The sequence below is a fragment of the Portunus trituberculatus genome, chromosome 31, assembly GCF_017591435.1.
Source record: "Portunus trituberculatus isolate SZX2019 chromosome 31, ASM1759143v1, whole genome shotgun sequence".
NCBI classification, from domain to species: Eukaryota; Metazoa; Arthropoda; class Malacostraca; order Decapoda; family Portunidae; genus Portunus; species Portunus trituberculatus.
Window position 1 is genome coordinate 12,904,323 of NC_059285.1, and position 26,955 is coordinate 12,931,277.

General features: G+C 41.7%; 4 protein-coding genes across 11 annotated transcripts in view; 2 read left to right on the forward strand and 2 right to left on the reverse strand.

Moving 5' to 3' along the window:
* Nucleotides 1-826: 826 nt before the first annotated feature.
* Nucleotides 827-4,761, forward strand: LOC123511578. 4 transcript variants are annotated; one of them, XM_045267600.1, is made up of 6 exons: nucleotides 827-1,267; nucleotides 2,782-2,889; nucleotides 3,322-3,545; nucleotides 3,673-3,767; nucleotides 4,565-4,600; nucleotides 4,649-4,761. In XM_045267600.1, the coding sequence occupies exons 2-5, from the start codon at nucleotides 2,796-2,798 to the stop codon at nucleotides 4,569-4,571; spliced, it is 420 nt and encodes a 139-aa protein (XP_045123535.1). In that variant the 5' UTR covers nucleotides 827-1,267; nucleotides 2,782-2,795; the 3' UTR covers nucleotides 4,572-4,600; nucleotides 4,649-4,761. The 4 variants fall into 4 exon arrangements, with proteins under 4 accessions (XP_045123535.1, XP_045123533.1, XP_045123534.1 ...); XM_045267598.1 differs by lacking the exon at nucleotides 3,673-3,767; XM_045267599.1 differs by having other exon boundaries at nucleotides 4,565-4,696.
* LOC123511579 (myosin type-2 heavy chain 2-like) lies at nucleotides 4,585-7,084 on the forward strand. Its single transcript, XM_045267601.1, has 5 exons — nucleotides 4,585-4,784; nucleotides 5,160-5,351; nucleotides 5,662-5,877; nucleotides 6,194-6,364; nucleotides 6,560-7,084. Exons 1-5 carry the CDS (start codon nucleotides 4,764-4,766, stop codon nucleotides 6,683-6,685), a joined length of 726 nt encoding a protein of 241 aa, XP_045123536.1. The 5' UTR covers nucleotides 4,585-4,763; the 3' UTR covers nucleotides 6,686-7,084.
* Nucleotides 7,085-7,108: 24 nt separating this feature from the next.
* Nucleotides 7,109-8,215, reverse strand: LOC123511582. Its single transcript, XM_045267603.1, has 3 exons — nucleotides 8,101-8,215; nucleotides 7,653-7,705; nucleotides 7,109-7,563 (listed from the first exon to the last, which is right to left on the reverse strand). Exons 1-3 carry the CDS (start codon nucleotides 8,105-8,107, stop codon nucleotides 7,315-7,317), a joined length of 309 nt encoding a protein of 102 aa, XP_045123538.1. The 5' UTR covers nucleotides 8,108-8,215; the 3' UTR covers nucleotides 7,109-7,314.
* Nucleotides 8,216-11,056: 2,841 nt separating this feature from the next.
* The window catches only part of LOC123511533 (alpha-tocopherol transfer protein-like), a 25,076-nt gene continuing 9,177 nt past the window's right edge, over nucleotides 11,057-26,955 (reverse strand). For 4 of the 5 annotated variants that reach the window (XM_045267512.1, XM_045267509.1, XM_045267510.1 and 1 more), the window contains exons 2-9: nucleotides 25,380-25,476; nucleotides 22,244-22,728; nucleotides 21,710-21,815; nucleotides 20,409-20,559; nucleotides 19,852-20,045; nucleotides 18,934-19,044; nucleotides 18,469-18,613; nucleotides 11,057-15,410 (exon numbers count right to left, since the gene is read on the reverse strand). In XM_045267512.1, the coding sequence (XP_045123447.1) occupies nucleotides 15,289-15,410; nucleotides 18,469-18,613; nucleotides 18,934-19,044; nucleotides 19,852-20,045; nucleotides 20,409-20,559; nucleotides 21,710-21,815; nucleotides 22,244-22,728; nucleotides 25,380-25,469 (1,404 nt within the window). In that variant the 5' untranslated portion in view covers nucleotides 25,470-25,476 and the 3' untranslated portion in view covers nucleotides 11,057-15,288. Of the gene's footprint in view, nucleotides 15,411-16,226; nucleotides 16,375-18,468; nucleotides 18,614-18,933; nucleotides 19,045-19,851; nucleotides 20,046-20,408; nucleotides 20,560-21,709; nucleotides 21,816-22,243; nucleotides 22,729-25,379; nucleotides 25,477-26,955 lie in introns of those variants that run through there. The other variant, XR_006676859.1, reaches the window with a different exon arrangement.

Here is a 26,955-nt window from a genome sequence, read left to right on the forward strand (position 1 = left end):
CATGATTTGTACAGCCTCATTAACCATCTCCTAGACTCAGCCACTCTCAGGGATATACTCAGGGAATATCCTCAGTTTGCTCCCAGACTGTAGGATGTGTATGCAATAAGGCGTGCAATATCTGGACTTATTTATTCAAATACTTGTATTCTTCTCACGTATACTGTTTAGTGTTATATTTTGGATACTTTAACTTTGAGTCTTTGCCCAGTGGGTGGGTGGCTAGGTCCATCCTCCTCCTTTGTTGTTATTATTTATTAATTCAACAATAAATGTATCAATCAATCGGCATGCATAAGCAGGTCACAAAATCAAACATTGAAAGCATATTATATTCAATAACTTACATATGCTAATCATACAAATTTTAACACAACCCATGCACAAAACTTGAAAAGAAGCAATATATATATATATATATATATATATATATATATATATATATATATATATATATATATATATATATATTTATATAATAAAATAATAGTAAATAAAAAAAAAAAAAAAGCGTGACTGTGATGTTAGACATATGGCAACATTGTCAAGTTCTCCAGTTATGTTAAAATCACCTTTTTCTGATTTATTTGTGTTATTTGTTATTAGTTTTATATGTTGTGTGTTGCGAATCAGTTTAGTAATGTCGACATTTTGAAGCTCCTTTCTCCCGAACGGCTACATTTATCATTAATAATAACACTGAATATTCCACACATAATTTCCTGATAATTTTCAAAATACTGATAATTTAACACATACAAAGACATAGTATTGGAATTTATAGCGAGAAAGGAAAAGAGAGTCAATTTGTTTAGAGAACCACAGGTGATCATGGCGTCTATCTCCAGCCAAGACACACGGTGGACCTCACTGGAGTGCCATTATATTTTCAGCATTTATAGAGGTGACAGTGCCGTGACAGAGGTGCTGGAGGTTATTTAGGCACCAAGGAACAGGTGTGTAAGGTGTGGCAGTGATGTTGATAAGGGATTAGTGTGTTGCGAGGGAAAGAAGTGTGCTGGGCCGGGTGTTTGCTCTCATGTCAACAAACTTAGTGGTGATGGCCGTGTGGTGTTTGGTGTTGCTTATAGACCCCTTAAGCACACTCAAACACCCAGCAACACATCCAGAACGTGCCCATATATACCCAAACACCCACACACACAAAGTGGAGTAATGACATTTCCGGCAGCACTAAGCGGCGAGACGAGAGCAATGCAGGCCTTCTTCACAACCCTCCACAGCGCCTCACGATCATTTATTTCAGGTATTTCTAAGGCCAGTCTCTTATTTGTATGCTTTCTCTAGGTGTCCTTTACATATGAGAGTGAAAACAGTGCCCAAATATTAAAAATGTGATGCGTATAACGAGCAGTTGTCAGTATTACCAGCTATTATTTGCTTCTTTCACTCACTGTAAGCCAAACATGTGTCAGAATGTAGTCGCTAGTCTAGCATTGCATATTTCGTGGTCAAGTATTCCTGATGTGGCTTAATTGTTTTGTGGTGAGATGATAAATGCAACATAAGGATAATGGAACCCGCGCTGCAGTGTTCCCGGATGATGCCTCCTCCCCGGTCCCCGCATCCCTCCCCAGCCCCACCCCTGTCCCCTCCGTGGCAACCTGCGGGTTCCAATACTTTTTTTTTCATATATTCTCTAACAATAATATTACGCTTCCATGGTGTGTTTTTTATGGTTTCTATAAATATTTCGTTGTTTGAAGTGTGTTCCGCGCCTCTGTTTGGTAAATATGTGGAGTTTACTGTTGTTTTATAGCTTAAATATGAGCTGCCATAACCGTGAAAATTTTTCAACTCTCGTTTTGAACTTTTTATTTTAAGCTGTAACTGGGCCTTTATGGTATAAAAAAAACGCCGGTGCTCTTTTTAAGCGTGAAATCAGTCCGTTGAGTGAAATATGTGGACTTTGAAATGGTGTTTTGTCCCGTTTAACGTGGATTTTATTTTTTTATATTTTATTTCTTTACGTTTCTGCTTCACTGTCAAACTCGTTGTAGAATGCCTTAAATGAAAGCTCATACTCTGTAGAATGTGTTGAAATACTCACCAAGTGGAAATGGCTGGACTTTACAAGAGTTTTTAATGAGTTTAGAGTTTAATGCTTTTGTTTTACATAAATGCTCTCTCACTCGTTCACTTCTGGTTCTAGGTCAGTGCTGGATGCCTGAGAAGAGAGTTTATATTGTCTAATATTTTTCGAAAGAAATTTAAAGTCGAAATGGTTGGACGTTTTGGCAGCGTCATAAGTGGAAGTGTTTATATACTTTTATATACTGAATTTAGACAGTTCTTTAAAACTAGTTAAGCAGGAGATGTTTTGATGTTTTGGATATTTGTTAAAGTATCTCTCAAGTCATAAAATAGCAAGCATTCGGCCTTGGCCTCGTTTTTTCTATAGGTCATTTTTAAAATTATATACGTAATTCAACCGAGTCGCCGTTGTTCCCGCGCACTTGATGACGTCACAGCCAATCATAGCCCCGGGCTGGCGTCCTTCCCTCCGTACCGGCCAGTTCGTCAATATTTTCCCTAATATCTAGTGATTTGTACGTGTTTTCGTGTGTTTCTTAGCTCAGATGTGCAGATAGTAGTAGTATAAAGAAGAAGGAAGGAGAAATAAAGGAGGATGAGCACGGAGGAAGGAAAAAGGGAGGAATAAGTGGAGGAGCAGGCAAGCCACAACAATTACTCTCCCTCAACTTCCTCAATATTTTGCCTAATATCTCGTGTTTTCTAAGTGTTTTGATGTGTTTCTAGATTCAGGCGTGTAAATGGCAAGAGTAGATGAAAGAAAAAAGGAAGAGGACGAAGAAGAAAGGAAAAATGAAAGTGGAAGAGGAGGAGGAGCCAAAACACAATATTCAGGTAAGTCCCCCTTTTAATCTTGCCGTTCTTTATAATGCATTTTGGTGTTTTTGGATATATCAGAAGTATTTTAAATGTGCTTGGTAGTGTTGCAGGGTATTTTTGGTGTTATGAGTGTGTTTTGGGTGTACTTTGTGTGTTTTGAGTGTGTGTTAGATGTTTTTAGGTATATTACATATCTTGAGTGTGGTGTAGAGGGGTGTTTGAATATATGGGTGTGTTCTGATTGTGGTTATGGAAATTTTGAGGTGTTGTATGGTGTATTGAGTGTGTTTTGGATTAGTTTTAAGAGTTTTACGTGGTCTGTGCGTGTGTGTGGAGTGTCGTGGGAGTGATTTTTGTGTATGCTGTGTGTTTCTTGTTGAATTATGGGTTAATTTCTTAATATTTTGAAGTGTTGCATAGTGTTTTTGGTTAATTTATTTAGTTAAGGAGCCACCATTGAGACAGAGGGAATCCAGCGGCAGTGTAGGAAGCGGAACACAGAGCTGGCCGGCCTCCAGGAAGCTCAGAGCCGGAGGGAGGCAGGTGAGCTGGAGAAGAATCTGGCGGATGACTCTGGTCTGCTGAAGGTGCTGCTGGACCATTTGTCTGAGGCAGAGAAGGACAACCTGCTGCTGCTTCAGTACTCTGCAGAGGATACTTCAAAGATCAAGGTGAGAAAAGTACTACAGGAATAAAAACTATCATCTAATTTAGTATTACACGTTTCTCCCTTATAATATATCATTCAGTGTTGGCTACATTTCTCTCTTATATTCCAAGTTATACATACACCCATAGGAGACTGAGTCATTCTGTCTTCCCCTCTGTCTGAGGCAGAGAAGGACAACCTGCTGCTGCTTCAGTACTCTGCAGAGGATACTTCAAAGATCAAGGTGAGAAAAGTACTACAGGAATAAAAACTATCATCTTATTTAGTATTACACGTTTCTCCCTTATAATATATCATTCAGTGTTGGCTACATTTCTCTCTTATATTCCAAGTTATACATACACCCATAGGAGACTGAGTCATTCTGTCTTCCCCTCAAATCTTCCCCTTCAACTAACTAGCACTAAATAGCACTAGTTTGACAATGTTTAAAAACAGATTAGATAAGCACTTAAATTTATTAGATTTATAATTATGTATAGCACTGCATGACAAGACATGATCCCCATGTATGGGGACCACAAATTGTAGAGGATTACGCTGCAGGACTTAGCCCTGTTAATGGGCCAAATATTTAGAATTAGTATGTAATGTATTGTGTACTTGTAAGTGTATCTTTAAGTACTGATGACGAGGTCGCTGTGCGACTGATACAGGATAACCTAGATGGGCCCTGGTGGCCCTTTGTTATCCTATTATTTATGTTATGTTATATATTATGTTTAACTAGTATCCTGTAATCTTTTAATCTCTTCAATACTGGCACACATTTTTACCTTGCTATATGTATACAATTAGACCATTTCATTGACATTAGGAAAGGTTTATGAAGGTCAAAAGATTAATGGCCAGAGTCTTCACTATTTTAACTCCTCAAATGAGTTTCTGAAGCTGTATAAAATCACCAAATAATGAATATGGAAACGTGTCATGGTACTGACGGGGTTAAATCAGAACATAAGTGTAGCTGGATAAATGCACACACTAATCCTTCTTACCTTACCCTTCCTCCTTGGCCAGAGTCTGAGTGTGCACCTGAAGCAGGAATGTGAGCAGGTGGCTCAGGCTGAGGCAGAACTGTCCACAGCACAGGAAGAGGTGCAGGTGGCTCAGGCCTGTCTGGACCAGCTGGGAATTGCATTCTTCCAGTCCGCTGCTCACCGGGACCACCTCCTGGCACAGTGAGAGGCAACCCTGGACCACATCTTCCATAAGGCCAATGAAAACTGCCTGCATTGACGTGTGTGTGTGTGTGTGTGTGTGTGTGTGTGTGTGTGTGTGTGTGTGTGTGTGTGTGTGTGTGTGTGTGTGAAAGGAAAGCCGTAAAACTAATTCTTCTGTTGAGTTGATGCAATCTTCACTGATATAAATGCAGACCTAAGCAAGGCCCCACAGCACACACTGGTTTACCACTGCCTGCCCCTTCATAAGGAGACTGTTCCCTACCTTGCATCCATTCCAACACAGACCACAAGTAACACTGCACAAAGAGTGACTAATGTAGGAATATTACTTACATATTAACTTTGAAAAAACACCTAACACTATACTTAAACACATACTATACACTCTCATACACTTCCCTTTTTCCCTTCATGGTTGTGTACATTTGCAGGACTCATTGGCAGTGCAGCAGAAGATTGCAACACTGAGGAGAGAGGTGGAGCAGGAAACACAGATCCTACTGCAGGTGAAGGACTCCTGTCAAGAGGCTGTGGAGAACCTGCGGGTGGTGGAGGAGGAGGCACGGTGGGTGAGTGGCCAGATACAAGTCACCACAGCCACCAGGGAGCAGATTCAGGCCCAGGTAATCTTTTGGTACATGTATTTTTAATTTCTAAATTCACAGCAGGTAGAAATCTAAGCAAGTCACTGAAATGTTTGAAAATAAAGAAGTTATAGCAATCTTAAGAGTACCCTTGTATTAGTCACTGTGCCGATAACTCATTAACTTATATCAATCTGAAAATGAAGGTACTTTATTGACAAATGTAAGAGGAAAGTGTATTATCTGTAACATTTAAACATTCTTCTGCATAGTTATTCAGTTAACCATTAGTTGTGAGTTGTAGTTGCCTTTAAACTCTCTTTTGTATAAGCATTGTGTTTACCCTGAGGTGTGGGCAATTGAGAATGCACTGGACAAGATCAACAAGGAGATGGAGAGCTTGGACCAAAGGCTTGCAGAGCAGAGGACCTTGCTGGAAGAGAAAAGAGCCTTCCATGCCTGCCTCAAGCACCGATGTGGCAAGGCTGAGGACAAGCTCACCCTCAACACTGAGCTGGTCATGTCAGCTGAGGAAACACTGCATTCCTTGGAGACAATAGTTAAGGTGAGACGATTCAGAGAGGACTGTTAAGGGAAGAGCTTTTAAAGACAGGAGAATAAGAGAAGAGGTAAGAGGTTTCTCTCTCTCTCTCTCTCTCTCTCTCTCTCTCTCTCTCTCTCTCTCTCTCTCTCTCTCTCTCTCTCTCTCTCTCTCTCTCTCTCTCTCTCTCTCTCTCTCTCTCTCTCTCTCTCTCTCTCTCTCACACACACACACACACACACACACACACACACACACACACACACACTACACACACACACCATTAATCAAATTTCTTCACCAAAAAGTCACCATTCTGATCTCCCACACACCCACACAGGAGGGCGAGATACAGCATCTCAGCCGGCAGATTCACTACCTGACCCACGACAGCAACAATAACACAGCAGCAGAGGTGGAGCAGCATAAACAGCTGGAGGTGTTACAGCAACACCTACAGGACACCACAACCACCATCAGAGTCCTTACCAAACATCTGGCCAGCCTTAAGGTCAGAGTGTGAGCTAACTGAGTTAAGGTTATAAGCTGGTTAACTTGGTTGATAATCAATGTGCCCAGTTGGTATTAATTTTCTTGCTGGTAAACTTCAATTGGTAATGTGATAATCTATGTACCCAGTTTGTATTCATTTTCTTGCTGGAAAACTTCAACTGTTAGTGTGTTAATGGTGGGCACTGTTCCCCAGACTGCTCGCTTCACAGAGCAGATGAATGTCTCGCAGCTGGAGAAACAAAAGCAGAAGATAGAAGCAGAGTTAACCACTGTCAGGATGAACAACCACAGTGCTGAAAGGTTTGTATCATATGAATAATCATTTACTGTTCTTATTCCATTGTAAATTGCATTGATTTGAAGAAAATTGATCTCTTCACTAAACAGTTAAAGCATGGATGGTTCACTATTTGATAACAGTATTGTTATCCACAAGATGATTCCTCTTCACTATGACCTAATGGGGCTGAGTGTGAATGATGTGTGAGTTGGCTCTTTGTCTGGGCTGCCCCATGTGAGATTGCCAGCCTGATACACAGATAGATGGTCTGGGACAAAGATATATAGATAGACAGAGACACAGATTATTATTGGGACTGAGAGTATGAATGATGTGTGTGAGTGTGGTGCTTTGTCTGGGACACCCAATGTGGGATTGCCAGCTTCATAAAGATAGACTGATTGTGTAGTGTGGTGACAATGAAGGAAGTTATGTATGTTTTTGTATGTGTGTGTGTACTCAGGAACTGATCACAGGTACATCCACAGGGCAAGAATGAGAGACGCAATAGATTGACATGACAGGAATCTCAACTAGCTCGATATATGGATGGTTGCATAGCAGCGTGTAGCTCCTGGCAGGACCCAGTGAAGGTGTAGATTAGGCTGGTAAGGAAGAAGAAGTCTTTCCTCCCTCTCGATGGTGGCAGCAGACATTACAGGACAGTCTCATTCCCTCTCTGGATGGCAGGGAGTGTCGACAGGACAGAGGTGTGAGATAGCCGACAGAGTGGAAGTGCGAGCGAGGTAGAGTTCCTCGCTGGAAGGAGAAGCAAGGCGGCAGAATGTGGCACCTAGTCTCCCACAGCAACACAAGCCGGTTTGCTGCAGCAGGACTGGGATTGTTGGCAGGACACCCCGGTTTGATTCTGCCAGGAGTGGAATGCAGCCGCTGCAACCTTTCAGTAGTGGCAGCAGCTGTAACAAAGTAAAGTTACTTATTAAACGTTTAGTAAGAACACTGTCCTCAATGTGCTACACGCGAACCTTGTCATGGATATACGTACAAGAGGGAGTTGTGAGCAGTCCAAGTCATGAAAACCGAAGCGCTTCAACGGATCTGCAAGAACATATACAATCTCATTGAGAGCCAGTCCATTCCATTTACCTACCACTATTTCAGAACAAAGTAAATAACTATCTCCCCAAAGCTCAATATTCTCTACCTACGCTTTTTTTTCTAACTCAAACCTCTTCTGAATGCTAATAATTGCAAGTTGACAGCTGCAGCCTCCTTAACTATTCCAAGAAATGTGTCCTTTTAGTCTGACATGGAATGATTCTATAACATGGGGATCAGAATTACATAGTATAAAAGTTCATGTCAAAAACCTTTTTACAGGGACCATTCCACCTACTGTGAGATAGGAATCACTACACTAACGCAACACGAGCTCATCCGACATTTATTGCTTATTGCGTGAACCTGGAATAGACTACAACCATTTCACTCACCAGTCATTACCAAAGTCACTTCCTCCGATTCTCTCCACCGTCACAAGCAGCGTTGAACACACTGGTGGATGAAGCATCTCTGCCCCGAGTGAATTAGATCAACTACGTACGCAGCCTTAAGCCTGGCTTAAGGCTGACGTCATTTTGTGTTCTTTCATGTCCCCAAACTTGAGCCAGAGCGTAGCCCGCCTTAAGGCAGGGCCGGCCAAACTCAAGCCAGCTGCAGAGCAGGCTCGACTTTCCGCTAGCCAGTTGTGACGTCACATGTAAATAAACAAATAAGACATGACGAATGAATGTTCCATTAGCTGCTGTTGATAGTTCTGCACCAAACTGAATGCTGTTTCAGTATCTTCTGGTATCTCTGGCAAGTCTGGAAACATGATGGACTGGACTGTTGATGCAGGGAGGAAAGATAGCAACTAGGATGATACCAGCTTTGAAGCGCCTGGAGTATAGAGATAGATTAAAGGCATTAAACATGTTTTAATTTGAGAGGAGATGTATAAGAGGGGATATTTAAAATGTTCTCAGATACAAACTACATAGATGTGAGATCTTTCTTTACCTTAGAGGAGGAAGTAGGACTACAAATCATGGCAGGAAGATTAGAAAACAAGGCTGCAGGTTAGATATAAGAAAATATTTCTTTAGTCATAGGGTGGTAGACTTCTGGAATGCATTGCCAGAGACGGTTGTAAATAGCACTAGTTTGACATTGTTTAAAAACCGATTAGATAAGCAATTAAATTTATTAGATTTATAATTATGTATAGCGCTGCATGATAGTTTTTATAAGAAATTTACTATAGTTAAACAAGACATGATCCCCATGTATGGGGACCACAAATTGTAGAGGATTTCGCTGCAGGACTTAGCCCTGTTAATGGGCCAAATATTTAGAATTAGTATATAATGTATTGTGTACTTGTAAGTGTAACTTTAAGTACTGATGACGAGGTCGCTGTGCGACTGATACAGGATAACCTAGATGGGCCCTGGTGGCCCTTTGCTATCCTATTATTTATGTTATGTTATGTTATGTTGGAAAGATAAGTTACAAAGCTGCAGCATATCTTGCACTTCCTGTTCGTCTGCCATCTTTATTGTTGTCATCTGTCAGCTCACAACACGTCACTACCCACACCTTTTCCACGGTTCCCAGCGCGAAGTATTACTAACATACTCGGTGCACATCCAAGCTCTGTCGTTATGCCTACAAAGCTCTGTCGTGGTTACACCTACAACAGTGCTGTGAGCAGCAGCTGCAGGCAACACTACCTCTACGAGGCGCTTTCCATTCATAAAACTGATCAACACCCGTTACTACACTTCGCTATAGGACTTCCCACGTACGGTTTGTACTCCAATATGAAAGTAATTTATGCAACAAGACTCAAGTTACATAATCACTCAGGCAACAATTCCTAAGCACTAAAGCACGGCATGGAACTCACAAACTATCACATTCAAGATATGGATTAACCGGTCCTTCACTTCACCTTAACATCAACACCGCTTTACCGGCAAATACACTTCCCGACAAACACGAACAAAAGACACCATTGCCACGACAAAAGAATCCCAAAATCTATGAAGCTAATATCACCCCCGTGAGAACACACGCCTTACCTGCACACAGCCTTCAGGAGAAATGACGGCTTCAGCTCCTCACTGCTTTCCACTTTACCTCCTCCTTCACTTTCCCCTTATATGTAAAGACATCTTATAACTACTAAAGGTAACCATCGTTCTGGAAGCATTGCCAATTAATCTAAACCGCGCTGACTGCCACACCTTTTGACGTGACACTCGATCCTTTATACTGTATCCTGGTAGGGAAGGTAAGCTCACAAAAAGAATTATTGTTTGTAAAGTACATCATGAAATTATCTCTGGAATAACTGTCTGTGTTAACACTCGTGGCAAGTGGCGGCCTCGCCTCGCTGAACCAAGCTGTTCAAACCTTAACATCATTCAGCCAGGCAGTTTGACATAACAAACACTATTAGGAGAATCGTAACTATTATGCACGTGTGTTACGCCTACTATCTACTACATGCCATGTCTTCATAATGCTACTACTACTACAACTACTACTACTGCTACTACTATTACTACTATTAATATATATATATATATATATATATATATATATATATATATATATATATATATATATATATATATATATATATAATATAATATAATATAATATAATATATATATATATATATATATATATATATATATATATATATATATATATATATATATATATATATATATATATATATATATATAGTAGTAGTAGTAGTAGTAGTAGCATTATGAAGACATGGCATGTAGTACATAGTATGCGTAACACACGTGCATAATACTTGCGATTCTCCTAATAGTGATTGGTATCTCAAACTGCCTGGCTGAATGATGGTAAGGTTTGAACAGCTTGGTTCAGCGAGGCTGGGCTGCCACTTGCCACGAATGTTAACACAGACATTTACAGTATTCCAGAGATAATTTCATGCTTTACTTCTCAATTTTTTTTTTTTTATGGTTAGATAACTAAACTGCCCTCTGTATTCCCTCATTCCATCTTAAGGGGAGCGGCCTCCGAGTTTGGGAAGCATTGCTCGGCAAGCGCACCAGCAGTCACCAAGGAGGCGGCACAGTGTCTTTCAGTGGTTCACTCACTAGTCTCGAGCGGCAGTTGGATTGTTACTCTGACGTGGAAGCAACTCGTCTCAACAACAAATTAACACTTTACCAAGCGCATTGTATCAAGGAAATGTAAGTGCTATTGATGTGGCAACAAACATTACATTTGTGCAGACTTTGTGGGTTTAAAGTTCACCTCTTCACCATCACTTTTCAAGTATTGGAAGCCCTCTTAGAAATTCCCATCTCTTTTTTCTTAGTAAAACTCAGTAAAAGAGTGACAAAGGAAACTGCAGGATAAGACAATGGTATACTGTATTTGTTCTCACACTCCAATAAAATCTTGCACGCACGCGCACACACACACACACACACACACACACACACACACGATGACAAAGACACAAGATACACATACATAACCAAAGAATACATAACTTGATACACAGCAGTATGATATGAATGAAACGTTAACACTTCTACAACTAATTCAGACAACTCACATCACTCCATGAACCAATCCAAACTAAGAGAAAAATAAAATAAAATAATAAAGTATAAATCATACCAGTAAACATATCAATACATATATCTGTGTATATCTGAAATCTGGATAGTTAATTAATGCGACACACACACACACTATCAAGAGCCTAATATACACTAATATTACTTTGACATAGAAAAGAACTATATAGACAATATTTATCCATGAATATATTTCTTTTAAGTATAAATATCACACTTAGGATTGCAAATATAGTAATTTTTTTATTATTTTTTGTCACAAGTAGTATGACTATTTTGTGCCTAAAACACGATATCTACATTACACTCTGCTTAGTTTAGTGTACAAATGCACTGTGGTTTTGATGAGGTTGTGGCGAGTGCTGCACTGCTGCCTGCCTCTCTCCTGACTTAGTTCTTTCTCTTCCCTCCCCTCCCCTGTCACGGTTCCTCCCTCTTTCCGCTTCTTCCTTTCACCTCCTGTTTGTCTCTCTCTCTCTCTCTCTCTGTTGGGCCTTTTTCCATATATATTTTGCTGCTCTTGGCCAGTTCTTCTCTTACGTGACAAAGGCCCCGGTAGTCACAAGGAAACATTCTTCACATCTCTTGCTCTCACTGTTCAAGCCAATTATGGAAGCCTCATTTGCACTGCCTGAGGGTGAGTTAAATGGTAGTTACACACACACACACACAATCCAATCTTTTCTTTTTATCCTGTTTGTCTTCTCCCTGTTTGTTTGTTCGTCTGTTTGTCGGTATCTTAATTGTTTTATCACAGTTGCCTTCTTCCATAGTGTGTGTGTGTGTGTGTGTGTGTTTTTCGCCATGTGACCGTGGCTGTTGTGGCGCCCTCAATCACTCACTCACTCTTCTCTTTCTTTATTCTTTTTTCATTGTATCACTTGTCTGACGGTATCATGGCTGTAAGTCACCTTATCACAAGCACCCTTGTAGCGACCAACAAGTCACCTGCTATCTGCTCTTACCTACTATAGTACCGTGTGTGTGTGTGTGTGTGTGTGTAATATTTTCCTACCGCTAAAGATTTCTACAGTTAACATATTTACAAGTGTACATTGGTGAGACAGCCACTACACCTGCCTCAGCCTTTCATAGGTAGTACAACACCTGGGCATTTGTATTGGGTATTGGGTACAGGAATGACCAACTCCTGCTTAATGGAAGAGGTTGTGGCCACTTCCCTCTAAGCTCTGCATGGGAAGCAGGAATGTGGGTGTAAACAAAGGTCACGGTGTGTGAGAAGGCAAAGGCGAGATGAAAACAGAACATATCAGATGATGAAAAAAGATTGAAACGAATATAGCAATGCATGATGGGAAGCAGGAGTGCGGTGTGGAGTGTGGTGTGGAGTGTTTGGGAAGGCAGAAAAGAGACTACTTAACAAAATGCATCGTGTAATTGCAGCCACAAAGAGAGAGTGAGTGGTGGTGTGTGAATCAGAGAGATGCTGGACGAGGTGCTGAATGTTAAGGACAAAAAGAAGAAAAAGTAAAATAAAAACTAATAAAACCAGACCAAAACAAAGCTTGATTATTTCAAACAAACTAAAAAATGTCAATTAGCACATTACATAATAGAAATTCAAAATGAAAGAGGAAAATTTTGCAAAAAATGTAGAAAAATTAAATTATGGGTAAATTTTATGGATGGAATGGGTGGATAGTGCACTGACTGATGAGTGTTTGAGACAGACTGTGAGACTGTGAGGGGGCTGAGTGTCAGATGGGAAAGGAAGAGAGAAAAACAGCTGAAAGAATGGCTGGCAGTGCTTTTAATCCAAGAGTACCTAAGACACCCTGGACAAGGGCTCAAAGATACTCAGAGAAAGGGAAAAGGGAGAGAAAAGAGAACAATAATAGTATAAGAAGAGCAAAAATGTGTGTTTCAGAGAGAGAGAGAGAGAGAGAGAGAGAGAGAGAGAGAGAGAGAGAGAGAGAGCATCAACAATGACAATAATGGATACACACATATGTACAGTGGTTTACATTAGGTTAGCTTTTCAAATCCCTTAAAATTAACCAAACACTCCAACAAGAAGGCCTCTCAGAATATATATGGGTAGTGTATATATATATATATATATATATATATATATATATATATATATATATATATATATATATATATATATATATAATGAACTGTAGGGAAAGGTCTCTCCTTGTATAATTATCCCCTTAAAAGGCACAGACCTTCCTTTCCTCTCAAATACACAGACACACAGACACATACACACACAAAGTCCTTCCTACATTGCATTTGTATTTCTCAAGGACAAGAGAGAGAGACTAATCTGTGTTGGGTGACTGGGACCTTCATTCAAACCTTAAGTCTTGTGCTGGGCCAGTCTTCCCTCATACATAAAGTAAATGGAATGAATATGAGTAAATAAACAGATAAAATACCTTCAACACATATTCTATAACAACCTATGCCAGAGTTGCTTCTTATATATAGAAAAAAATGAATAAATGAAATAAAATCCTCAAAAACTGTGTGAGTGAAAGATGTGGTCCCTTTTCAGGCCAAACATTAGAGTCTCAAGACATTTGTTCACTGATTGTGGCTAATTTTTTACTACTTTTTAAGGGAACCAGCACTCACGTGGGCCTTTTTTTTAATATTTTGTTGCTCTTGGCTGGCTTCCCTCCTGCATAACATTAATAAATAAAATAAAATAAAAGTGTGTTATGAAAGATGAACTGCCTTCATAGAGCATGGTGGAGCTTGACAGAGAAGTTCCACAGGTTTATTTTCTCTTTTTTTAGGGCAGTTTTGGAAAGTGGACTCCCTTTACAATAACCAAGAACATTAACATCCTTCCACTTAGAGAGCTGCTCAATTCTGACACTATATCTTAAAGAATTACAATAACAAACTTTCCTTCTTTTTTTTCTTCCATTCTTCCACTCACATGAAAAGAGAGAGAGAGAGAGAGAGAGAGAGAGAGAGAGAGAGAGAGAGAGAGAGAGAGAGAGAGAGAGAGAGAGAGAGAGAATTACCATGAAAGAACTGAAATGAAAAAAAAAATATACAGAGAAATATACAAATTAATAGATACATACATAAATCTCTTCCTTTAATGAGAACAAGGAACATGAGGTACTGTATATACGTATGTCATTACTATACACACCTTTCATACATGCTACAGCGAGTCACTTAAGAAGAATGTTCATGTTTATTTTCATTACATTCTCCTCTGTGTGTGTGTGTGTGTGTGTGTGTGTGTGTGTGTGTGTGTGTGTGTGTGTGTGTGTGTGTGTGTGTGTGTGCTGGGATACACACATACACTGCTCTAGTATTGTCTACACGCACACATATGTATGTACGCACTTATTATTGCTAGAAAAGTACCTATCTTGTGTATGTATTGCACCTCTCCCTGCACTGACATGTATGTATGTATGTATGTATGCATGCATGCATGTACTTTACCCTGTGTGTATTTCCTGCATCTATGTACATTGAGTATACATGGCTTGGAAGTATACACACATACACACACCAGTCTTTGTCACACACACACACACACACACACACAGACAAACACACACACACACACACAGACACTTGCTAAATCCCTGAGTATTGCACAGACAGTCATTAATAGGATAGTCACCCACCCTCCTGGTAGTAGTAGTAGTAGTAGTAGTAGTAGTAGTAGTAGTAGTAGTAGTAGTAGTAGTAGTAGTGTAGCTTACTTATTACAACCAGAACACACACACACACACACACACACACACACACACACACACACACACACACACTTCCCATCCCATAAGCCAGTCAAGTGTTTTGGGTGGTTAAGTTAGGTGTGTCTCTTGAGTGTTCGGCGAGTGTAGGAGTGTTTGGGAGGCTGTACAAACATCAGCCTCACTCACCCACACTCACACATACACACAAACACACACTAGTCCCCACCCCATCCCTCCTACTTCTCATTTCCACCAAGTTCTCAAGGTGCCAGCACTAGTCGTCACCAGTGCCAGGTCGGTAACACTAGTCAATGCAAATCCGCCGGTAGTAACTGCCCAGGAGGGAACCAACATCAGTGACAGCCTCCAGCACACCACCTGTCCGTGCTGGCTCTGGTGTCGCCTCAAAGCCATACTGGAAGTGGTCTGTGGGAAAGCAAGGCAGGGGAGAGGTGTTAGGGGTGGCTGTGGAGGTGATATGTGAGGAATTAGTGTTAGTAATGGGTTATGTGGTTACAACTCAAGGTGATGTGTGAGTAATTAGTGTTATTGATGGTGCTAGGGTGGTGGTGAGTGACGGTGAGTGATGGGCTGGCGAGGTGTGCTACATGTACAAGCTATGGTAATTTTGTTAGTGTCTAGAAAGCAGTGATGGTGAGTGCTGGTGAGTGATGGAGTGACAGGCTCGTGAGGTGATTTGTTGATGGTGTCTGGAATTAACAGAGTGATGGAGGTTAGGAATGGAAGTGATGGGTTAGGAATGGAGACTGATCTGTGTCTAGGCTGTCATGCTCTTCACTACAAGTTCCTAAATGAAAAAAGTGAGACCACAGATTTGTTTAGCATATCCCAGAGCACCAAATGTCAAAAGGAGGAACTTGTAGTGAGAACCATGGGATTAGAAGTGGAGATGAAGAGGAAGTGGATCAAGTAAGGAAGTATTAGAACAGGAAGTCATCTTAAAATAGGTTTAGGAAGAGAATTACAACTAAACACCAAGTAAACACCCAGCAATCACCAAGACCTCCCCTACAAAGTCGCACCTACCAAAAACAGAAAAGAAAAAGAAAAAGAAACATTACACCACAACAGCAACACCAAACTACCCACAGGCAATGAAACTGAACAAGAGTCACCCAAGCACCAACACATCCAACACAGGAAGAACACAGCAGCTTAGCACCAATCAAAACCCACTAACACACCAGCTTCCTTATCCCCACATTGCTCTGACAGACTCACCACACACACAGACACACACACACCACCACCACACCTCCCCTCTGTGCCTTGTGCTACCGCAGCCACCACACTGGGAGGAAAGGCACCAGGGACCGACACTTTTTGCTGCGAGGGGCTCTGGTGGGACGCACTGCCCTGGACACACACACTAAAGGCAAGACAAGGCAGGGATGGCGTGAGATGATGACAAGAGTGATTGAAGGGACAGAGGAGAGAAGGAACTGATGAAAGACGGCTTGGGAAAAGTGAGAGAGAAGAGAAAGAGAGGTTAGATATGAGGTATGAATAAGTGGAAGAGAAGGAATGCAGATGAAATGAAGGAATGCATAGGTGGAATAAAGATAAGGTATTAGAGGAAGGGAAGAAAATAGAAAAGGTATTAAGGGATGAGACAGGAGATGAGGAGTGATGCAAGGAAGAGGAAAGAAGGGATGTAAAGCAGAAATAAAGCATGAGAAGAAAAGAATAAAAAAAAGGTGAAATAATAGTGGTGAGATGGGAGGAGGGAAAGCAGATAGTGAAGAGGGAAGTGGTCAATGCATCAAGTCTGTCAAATGTCCAAGTAGAGCAAAGGAAAGTAATGATTGTACAGGTAAATGTGACACAGGTGAAGGAGGACAGTGTGTGTGTATGTGTGTGTGTGTGTGTTTACCTAGTTGTAGTTTTACATGGCCTGGGCTTTATGCTCGTGTGGCCCTGTCTCCATATCTATCCTTTATCCAATTTTTCTTTAAAACTATGAATACACTTTGCTGACACCACTTCCTCACTCAAACTGTTCCAAGTCTCAACACATCTTTGCAGGAAACTAATTTTTTTAACATCTCTCAGACATCTTCCCTTCCTCAGTTTCTTACTATGCGATCTTGTGCTTCTAATGTCATATTCTTCTCTCAGGATTAGTTTCTCATTATCCACTTGATCCATTCCGTTAATCAATTTATAAACTTGTATCAGATCCCCTCTCTCTCTTCTCTGTTCCAGGGTTGGTAGATCCATAGCTTTTAGTCTCTCCTCATATGTCATCCCTTTAAATTCTGGAACCATTCTTGTAGCCATTTTTTGTAGTCTCTCCAATTTCCTTATGTGTTTCTTTTTATGGGGGTCCACACAACTCCTGCATATTCCAATCTAGGTCTTATTTTAGTACTTATCAATTTCTTCATCATTTCTTTGTCCATATAGTGAAATGCTAATCCAATATTCCTTAGCAAATTATACGTCTCTCTGAAAATTCTATCAATATGGCTTACCGGTTGATTGTTTTCTTCCATTGTCACTCCCAAGTCCTTTTCCTTTTTTACTTTTTCTAGTTCTACTCCATCTCCCATCTTATAGATTCCCACTGGTCGTCTTTCACTTTTCCCATTTCCATGACATGGCTTTTGTCCACATTGAATTCCATCTCCCATTTTTTACTCCATTTCCAGATCTTGTTTAAGTCTTCCTGTAGTATTTCACAATCCTCTTTTGGTTTAATGACTCTGCACAGTTTCGCATCGTCCGCAAACAGATTTATGTAGCTGTTCACTCCCTCTGGCATGTCGTTTATGTATACGAGAAAAAGTATTGGCGCCAATACTGACCCCTGTGGCACTCCGCTGTCTACTGTTCTCCACTTGGACTTCATATCTTTAACTATCATCCTTATTTCTCTCCCCCTCAAGTAATTTTTCATCCACCTCAATGTGTGTGTGTGTGTGTGTGTGTGTGTGTGTGTGTGTGTGTGTGTGTGTGTGTGTGTGTGTGTGTGTGTGTGTGTGTGTGTGTGTGTGTGTGTGAAGATGAAGATGAAAACAAAGGGAAATAAAGACACATGAACAAGTAAACAACAAACATAGATAGAAAAATAAATAAATAGAAAGACAGGAAGGAATTACAAACAGAAATTACTTGCAAAATAAGACAAATAAAAACAAATGAAAAAATAAACAAACAGGCAAATAATAAAAGACAGAATTGTGAAAAAGAAACACATTTGAGAATCTGAGATGTAAAACAAACAGATCAAAACAAGACAATGGAAACAATAGATAAAAATTACATACACACAGATGGACGGATAGACAGACAAACAAGGATACGAGACATACATACTCCATCCATGCAGCCATCTGTCCATTTATTACTCTGGTCCTTAGTAATTATCAGAAATATTGCCTTAAAATTACATAAAAACAAAAGAAAACAGACACACACACACACACACACACACACACACACACACACACACACACAGTACCTCTAAAATATTCTTCATTCTTCAAGAGTTGGTCGACAAGGAAGGAGTTGTCAAGAGGCCCCATTGAGCCGCCCACTTCCTCCGGCAGCTCCTCTGGTGGGATGTGCTGGTGCAGGGAAGACAGGTCCTCACCATGGAAGTGTAGCTGTGATGGGGAGGAAGGTTGTTATTCATGAACTATAGACCAGACTGTGAATGGGAAAACTGTCAGTCATTTCAAGAAGAAACTAGATAATGGATAGAGAGATGGGATACTTTCTCTCTCTCTCTCTCTCTTTCAAATTATGCATGTTTCTCTCTTTCTTTCTTTTTCTTTTCTCCCTCTCTCTCTTTTTTATTTATTTATTTCTTTCCCCTAAACCACAGCTAGGTAAATACAACTAGGTAATTACACACACATGCACACACACACACACACACACACACACACACACACACACACAGGACACAGAGACGGACACTCACCCTTCCCTTGATGGTCTCCGAGAGGAATGGTTTGATGAGGGAGAACACCCAGTCAAAGATCGCTGGCTCGTGGACGAAGTGTAGAGCCTTGAAGCGCAGCGGGAACACCTCCTGCATTAATTAAGAGTCAGCTGGTGAGTGGTAAGTGGTGGGTAGGAATGAAGACTGCAGCTACACACACCACCATTAACCCCTTCAGTACCACGGCTCATATTCCCAAACACTTCTGCGCTTCATCTCCACTATTTCAAAAGGCTTTATTTGAATTGACACAAGTTTTTTTAAGGTGTTTTTTATGGTTCTAAAGGCAGAGTGACAACATTTCTACATTATTTACTGGAGAAACACTCTTGAAAATTCTGCACATCATCTCTGTGGCCTTGGAAAATAGTCGTGGTGAGAGAGCAAAGCGTTTCTAAATATGGCTGTGTTTTTATATTCATTCTGTTTATTATTTGGTGATTTTATACAGCTTCAGAAACTTATGTGGGGATTGAAATAGTGAAGACTCTGGCCACTAATATTCTCACCTCCTTAGACCCTTCCTATTGTACATAAAACCCTGCAATGGTAAAATACACGTTCAAATACTAATGGGGTTAAATTGACAAGCTTTGGTAATTTATATTGATGCTGATACACACATTTGATACATCTGGAGAATGGGGAGGATTTAGAAGGCTGCTATATAGTGAGGTGACCAAGACAAAAAGAAGACATTAGCCACAACAACCTGCAGTCCACAGAAAGGAACATACAACTACCAAGTAATATATCAGTGTAAGTCCCAGGAAATGCACACACACACACACACACACACTTGAACCCTGTAATACAAAACTAGGTAAATACACACACACACTTGCTCGAAACCTATAATAGACAACTAGGTAAATACACACACACACACACACACACCTGTATCACGGAGATCATGCGCCTGATGTGTGCTGGTGTGAGGTGGTAGGCGTGTGTCATAGAGAGGCCAGCACAGTCCACCACGGCCGCCACACCCCTCAGCTGTGTGACCGGCAGCCGCACCACATGCTCCAGCACCACCACTTGCGACCGGAACACATCGTCCAGGCTGGCCAACTCCGGATCCCATGCCCCTGGTGGTGGTGGTGGTGGTCAGATGGAGGAAGAAATGATTGGGAGTTTTAATGAGAGTTTCTAGAGTTTTCAGAGAGAGAGAGAGAGAGAGAGAGAGAGAGAGAGAGAGAGAGAGAGAGAGAGAGCGCCTTCATGTTGCGATTGAATGACTGTCTTCCATTTGTATTTGCTCTCCTGTACACTCTCATTATTTTTTTCCTCCTTTCTTCACCTGCATTTCCTCTCCTTTATTCTCTTTCTAATCATCTTTCTCTTTCCTTCACTTCTATCCTCTCTCTCTCTCTCCTTCCCACCTTCACTGCTAATTCTCCTTCTCTCTCTCTCTCTCTCTTTTGTACCTTCCCTCCCAAGCTGCCACTCACCAGCTCTGAAGATAAGCACAGTGCGACCGAGGGTGTCTGGTGTGGGCAGGACTGTCTGGAGGTGCAGTGGCCACACAGACTCCAGGGCTGAGGGCACCAGGTTGACATACAGGTCTGCATTCTCTTGCCGTGCTCTGTAGTAACTTCGCAACTGTGCCGGGGATGCAAGGGAGGGTGTTACAGTGGTGTTGTGGAGGTCTTTCTCTTATGGATGTAATTGTATGTAAGAAATATTTGTTGGTGCAAGAAGTCATTAGGTTTACACGTGGCAGTCCTATATATGAAAGATACCAATGTAATTTTGCCTCTCATCCTTTTATGAATCTGTCTACTCTTCTTTTAAAGCTTCCTTATGACTCAACACAAATATCTTGATTACTGAGTCTGTTTCATTCATCTATCACTGTTTGAGAACCCATTTTTTTTTTTTTCAGTGATTTGGCTCTATCAGGCTAGCAGATGAGGTTAATACAGTTTGTTGGCTATGTTGCTGTGAATGTGCTACTCTGTTTTTGGGACATAATGATTCAGTGTTGTGTAGAATTATCTATGGTTTAGTCTTGAGTGATGGGACACAATGCAGATAACGGGTAACAGATATCTTTCCATCTCTCTTTGTTTCTTTTTGTATGTAAAAATTGAGTCCAAAGGCAACAAAACCATGGCTTCTTGAGAGGTTATACAGTGACAGCTTAAGACTCACCAAACCACCACTTAATTGTGTGTTGGCACCACTCAACACTGATAAAGAGAAGGACTGGTGTGGCAAAGATTTTTATCCCCAATTATAATCAGTCAGTAACTTTCTTTATCTTGTTTTCTCATCAACATCTTATTTCTCAGTGTTTCTCATTTCCTGATCAGTAAAAGTGAACAAGTAAGTATCATGACAAAGCTGCAATACAACAATTATAATTCAAGACAATTAATCAATTTTGCCTTCCCACCTATTTATTTGCTCCCTTGACACTCCTCGGCATTCAAGCATTGCCATTATAGTCCATCATAGTGACTCAACCTTCCTTTCCCATCAATTTATCTGCCCCCTTGACACTCCTAAGCTTTTAATCACTGCCATTACAGTCCATCACAGTGAGTCAACCTTCTTTTCCCATCACCTTCTATTCCTATGACACTCCTCAGTTTTCAACCACTGCCATTATAGTGAGTCAACCTTCCTTTCCATCACCTCTGTCCCTATGACACTCCTCATCTTTCAACCATCGCCATTACAGTCCATCACATCCTTTCTCATCACCTTCTCTGTTCCTGTGACACTCCTCAATCCACACCACACTCACCATTGCCATTGCCTTGTCGTAGTCAAACTTGCGTGCCCTCAGGAAGGAGAGGAGGAAGGGTTTGTCCAGGCGGGAGTTCAGGCTGGGTTCAGCTTCTACAATCTCCCTGGGGGCAAAGAGAGGCAGGGTGTCACTAAAGGGCTGTAATATAGAGGCCATGCACACCACAAAATAAATATGCTCTTGTTAATGAATTTTTAAGGGCCATATTTTGTGTTTTGTATAGTGAGATTACCCTTTATGTAATCAAACCCATTTTTTTGTGCTTGTAAATTGCTATCAGACTGCAGATAAGATCAAAAGTTTGAGCTCCACAGTGACGTCTATAAAAGTATTGTTGTGGGTTATAAAATGTCTATCCATCAATGTATCTACAGCGTGTCCTTTGCTTCCCAAACAGTGACACATCAAGACCAAGCCAGCAGTCACTCAGGTTTGGCAGTCACTCATAGCTGGTCAGGTGAGTGAGTGACATGACACATATTCAAGTCACAGCACTAAGTCACTCATCTTGCCAACAGTCACTCGGCTCACCTCAGTGCCTGCACATCGCGGTCCACCCAGTCTGGCTTTTCATGCAGGTCTCCCTCGGCCTCCTCAGACAGCTCAGGGGGCAGGGAGCCATCCCCCGCACCTGCCACTATCCTCCGGTCCGCCCGCAGCACCTCCAGCACTGCCCCCACCACTCCATCATGCCCCAACACATTCCCTCCTTCACCCTCTCCTCCACCACCATCTCCTCCTCCTCCTATGCTAAGTGATGTCGCTGTGCTGCTCTCCTGTGGTTGTTCACTGTGCTGTGCTGCTGCTGCTACTTCTGTTGTGCCTGCTGTGGTCTCTTGCTGTGCTGGTTTGGTCTCTGCTGTTGCTGCTGCTGCCCCTGTCCTGCTGTCCTCACCCTCTGCTGTCATAGGTGTGCTGTTCGGGCTCTCATCACCTCTTGTTGCTGCTGCTGCTGATGCTGCTGTGTTTGTGTTGATCTGTGGCTGCTGCTGCTGCTGCTGTTTTTTTTCATTTGGCTGTTGTGGGAGAGAGGGAAAGGGTGTTAGAGACAGTTTAGCTTGTCTATTCTCGGTGGAAAGAGGCTGAGAAAATCTAGTACCCTTGTGTGTTGTGGGTGGAAAACAAGGTGACAGAGAAAAGTTAACTTGCTTATTGTAGGCAGAAAGAAAGAGACACAGAATGACAGAAACACTAGCTCTCCTGTGTATTGTGGGGTAAAACAGGAGGGTAATGATACAGGTAACCTTCTGGTAATATCTTAAACTTTCTGTCTGCTTCTGTGTTTCCCTTCCTATGACTAGAATCAATGAACTCTTTGAGGAAAGGTATTAACTATCACAATTCCAGACATCAATGAAAAAAAAACTATTTGACTTTGCTGCAGAAAAAAAAAAGATGACTCCTATCATCATCACAGGGATCCCCTTTTGACTATTATCTATTCAGCTTGTTTAGGGACTGGCACTTCAGTGGGTCTTTTTTATTTTTTTCTTCTAATCATAATTTTTGTTAACCTTGGCTGTTTTTCTCTCTTACATAAAAAAAATAAACAAGGTCACCAGGTCACAAACAAGCAAACAATAATCCAAACTGACGCCTATATCAACGCAGGTTAAAAAAGAGAAAAGACTGGCGCGCAACGTGAGGCCAGTCATGCGACGAAGGAAGGCTGGCAGCATCCACTCCATACATTACCATGAGGGACCTTTTTTTTTTTTTTATTATTTCACTCTTTATGTTCTCCTTAGACAGCTTTTCCCTTCTTCCTTAAAAAAGAGAAAAGGTGTAGCCAAAATATCACCTACAGTTTAAATGGTAAGTGCTCCATACATAGCGAGACCGCCAGTCCGGGGGGGGGGCCTAAACACCACCACCGGCCCGACAGTGACAACCGCCGGCCGCCAGAGTGTCACGCCGCCTCAAGGCACAGCTCAGTTATAGCGAGACACCGTGGAGTGATGATGGCATCTTCATTGGGCATATCACACACACACACACACACACGGTAGCTCAGTTCAGTGGTTAGAGCGCTGGCTTCACAAGCCAGAGGACCGGGGTTCGATTCCCCGGCCGGGTGGAGATATTTGGGTGTGTCTCCTTTCACGTGTAGCCCCTGTTCACCTAGCAGTGAGTAGGTACGGGATGTAAATCGAGGAGTTGTGACCTTGTTGTCCCGGTGTGTGGTGTGTGCCTGGTCTCAGGCCTATCCGAAGATCGGAAATAATGAGCTCTGAGCTCGTTCCGTAGGGTAACGTCTGGTTGTCTCGTCAGAGACTGCAGCAGATCAAACAATGAAACACACACACACACGGAAAGCGGCGAGGCAAATGGGCAAGCCTCTTGATGTGTAGTCCCTGTTCACCTAGCAGTAAAATAAGTACGGGATGTAACTCGAGGGGTTGTGGCCTCGCTCTCTCGGTGTGTGGAGTGTGGTGTGGTCTCAGTCCTACCTGACGATCGGTCACTACGAGCTCTGAGCTCCCCGTAGGGGAAAGACTGTCTGGATGACCAGCAGACGACCGTGGTGAATAACACACAATGATAATGCTGCTGCTGCTGGTACTACTACTACACCCCCTCACACACTTCCATTCCCCATTTCTTTCTCCCATCACAACACTTTACGTATTTCAGGTGGGAAACTGCAGGATATGCTCGGGAAACACTTGAGAACTGAAGATGTTGACCAGTTGACACGGGTTTGGTGAGGGGGGTCTTGGACCAGATCGTGGTGGGCGCCAATTGGTCTGAACAGGGGTATACATAACCATCGCCTTATTTAACACAGTAATGGGCTATTCATCTATTTTTGTGGTATATCACGCTAACGGCGCCACAAACACTTCTTCACATCGAGAAGGAAAGCACAACCACACTACATTAGGTTACATTTTCTGGTAAGAAAAAAATTTGCTTTCCAGCCAAATAAAGAAAAAACACATTCCTCGTCGTAAAAAGATTTTTGTTTTCTATTTTGGTACCATTAAAATTTTCCAATTTGAAAATACAAATAGTTAGACTAAATATTATGAAATATTATTGCTTGGCTTATGTTTTCCATATTTTTAAAGTGTTAAATGAAACACCAAAACAATCCTAAGCATGCTAATTAAAAAAAGGTTAAAATCACAGAATGCCGAAAGTGTTATTTCAACAAAAAAAAAAAAAAAAAAAAAAAAAAAGCTTGACACGATCTTATTACGGATTAAAACGATTTACATTCCTATCAATCAACAAAATACAAAAGCAATGCAAACTCCAACAATAAACTAGAAAAAATCGTGATGTAGACCCGAAGTAGTTTTTTGCACCTTTTCTCACCACCTCCATCTCCTCTCCCCTCCCTCCCACATTCCTCCCTATCCCAACACCTCCACCACCTCCACGTGCTGCAACACAACGAGTCCTTAAAACATCAGCAAACACCTGCAAAACACTCGAAAACGCTCTAAAACACTTGGCTGCATGGTAAAGGGACGAGGATGGCAGGGGTTGGCGGGTCGGGGCGCCAGGGATACCTTGGTGTGGAGGCGGTGGTGGTGGTGGCTTGTGTGTTTGGGAACGGGGATGCATATGTGTGTGCGTGTGCGTAGGTATGAGTGTACTAGCTAACTAACTGACCTGCCTATCTCTCCACACCCTTTCTGTCTCCACCTACTCCACTCACCTCCCCCTCCATGGCGAGCTGTGAGGCGTGGGGTGGAGGGCTGAGTGGATGCAGAGTGGACAGGCCTGACTCCTCCCTCGTCTCCACCATGCTTGTTCTGTGAGGAAGAAAGAGGAGTGACTGAGTGAAGTGGTGAGCAAGTGTGTGTGTGTGTGTGTGTGTGTGTGTGGAATATTATCAGTTTTTAAAGAGATAAGAATGAATTGGCCGTGTAATTGAGTGAAGGATGATTGGGACAGATTAATTGTTACTGTTGAGTCAATAGGGAGCTTTGAAATATTTGATAAGTTAATGGACAGTGATGGTTCTGTGTGTGTGTATGTATGTATGTATGTATGTATGTCTACTATACAAATCAATCAGGCAAAGTCAATAAGGCAAATAAACTAAACAAAATAACATTATAGATTAGAACACAAGAAATAAATAAAAAAAAAAAACAAGGCAGTGAATTATACACTCTCTCTCTCTCTCTCTCTCTCTCTCTCTCTCTCTCTCTCTCTCTCTCTCTCTTATGAATAGAAAACATTACTATAATAGTCATGTTGCTGCCTCCTCCTCCTCTTCCTCCTTCTTCTCCTTCTCCTCCTCTTCCAACAAGTGAAGGAAAGGGAGAGACAGAAAAAGAAAGAGATTGAGGGATACACTGGAATAGAAAAAGACATACAGGGGAGATGGTCACACACACACACACACACACACACACACACACACACACACACACACGGGAGCTTGAAATAGAATGGAAACAGAGGGATTGAAAAGAAAGGTGGATGAAGTCACTATTGGAGAGAGAGAGAGAGAGAGAGAGAGAGAGAGAGAGAGAGAGAGAGAGAGAGAGAGAGAGAGAGAGAGAGAGAGGAGATAAAAGTTTGAAGTCATGCAGATCACATTTACTTAGATCCAGTGTGTGTGTGTGTGTGTGTGTGTGTGTGTGTGCGATTTATTGTTATCATATCTCCTCTGCAGGTTATTAATGAGAGTGCCACTTGGTCTATCTCGAGATTATGAAATGTGTGTGTGTGTGTGTGTGTGTGTGTGTGTGTGTGTGTGTGTGTGTGTGTGTGTGTGTGTGTGTGTGTGTGTGTTCATATATATAGATAGGCATTTCATTAATCGGACTGGAGAGAGAGAGAGAGAGAGAGAGAGAGAGAGAGAGAGAGAGAGAGAGAGAGAGAGAGAGAGAGAGAGAGAGAGAGAGAGAATTACTATTATCATTACTTCACTGACAAAATGAGTTACAAAATATACAAGTACAACATAACTTTCACGAGGCACAATAAACGACACAGCAAAAGCTTCCAACACATGCATGACACACGTTCCTCACTTTAATTCGTCCAGTTCATTCACTTCACAACACATACACCGCCATGATCATCACAACAACACGTCACACACCAATATTCCCCCAGAGAGAGAGAGAGAGAGAGAGAGAGAGAGAGAGAGAGAGAGAGAGAGAGAGAGGATGAGGGTGGAGGGAGGTGCTAATCCCTACTACCTGCGTCTCCACCTACTTTCCTTCTCCCCTCTTCACTCTTCCCCTTGTCTCTGCTGGGGGAGAGAGCAGGTGAGG

What these genes read in the sequence shown, in the direction of transcription:
- LOC123511579 (XM_045267601.1), top strand. Translation starts at nt 4,764, where the DNA reads ATGAAAACTGCCTGCATTGAC. An exon ending in GGGAGCAGATTCAGGCCCAG is followed by an intron (nt 5,352 to 5,661) that starts GTAATCTTTTGG and finishes GTTTACCCTGAG; the next exon opens with GTGTGGGCAATTGAGAATGC. An exon ending in CCTTGGAGACAATAGTTAAG is followed by an intron (nt 5,878 to 6,193) that starts GTGAGACGATTC and finishes ACACCCACACAG; the next exon opens with GAGGGCGAGATACAGCATCT.
- LOC123511578 (XM_045267597.1), top strand. Translation starts at nt 2,796, where the DNA reads ATGGCAAGAGTAGATGAAAGAAAAAAGGAAGAGGACGAAGAAGAAAGG. An exon ending in AGCCAAAACACAATATTCAG is followed by an intron (nt 2,890 to 3,321) that starts GTAAGTCCCCCT and finishes TATTTAGTTAAG; the next exon opens with GAGCCACCATTGAGACAGAG. An exon ending in AGGATACTTCAAAGATCAAG is followed by an intron (nt 3,546 to 4,564) that starts GTGAGAAAAGTA and finishes CTCCTTGGCCAG; the next exon opens with AGTCTGAGTGTGCACCTGAA.
- LOC123511582 (XM_045267603.1), bottom strand. An exon ending in ACTGCTCACAACTCCCTCTT is followed by an intron (nt 7,564 to 7,652) that starts GTACGTATATCC and finishes ACTTTGTTACAG; the next exon opens with CTGCTGCCACTACTGAAAGG.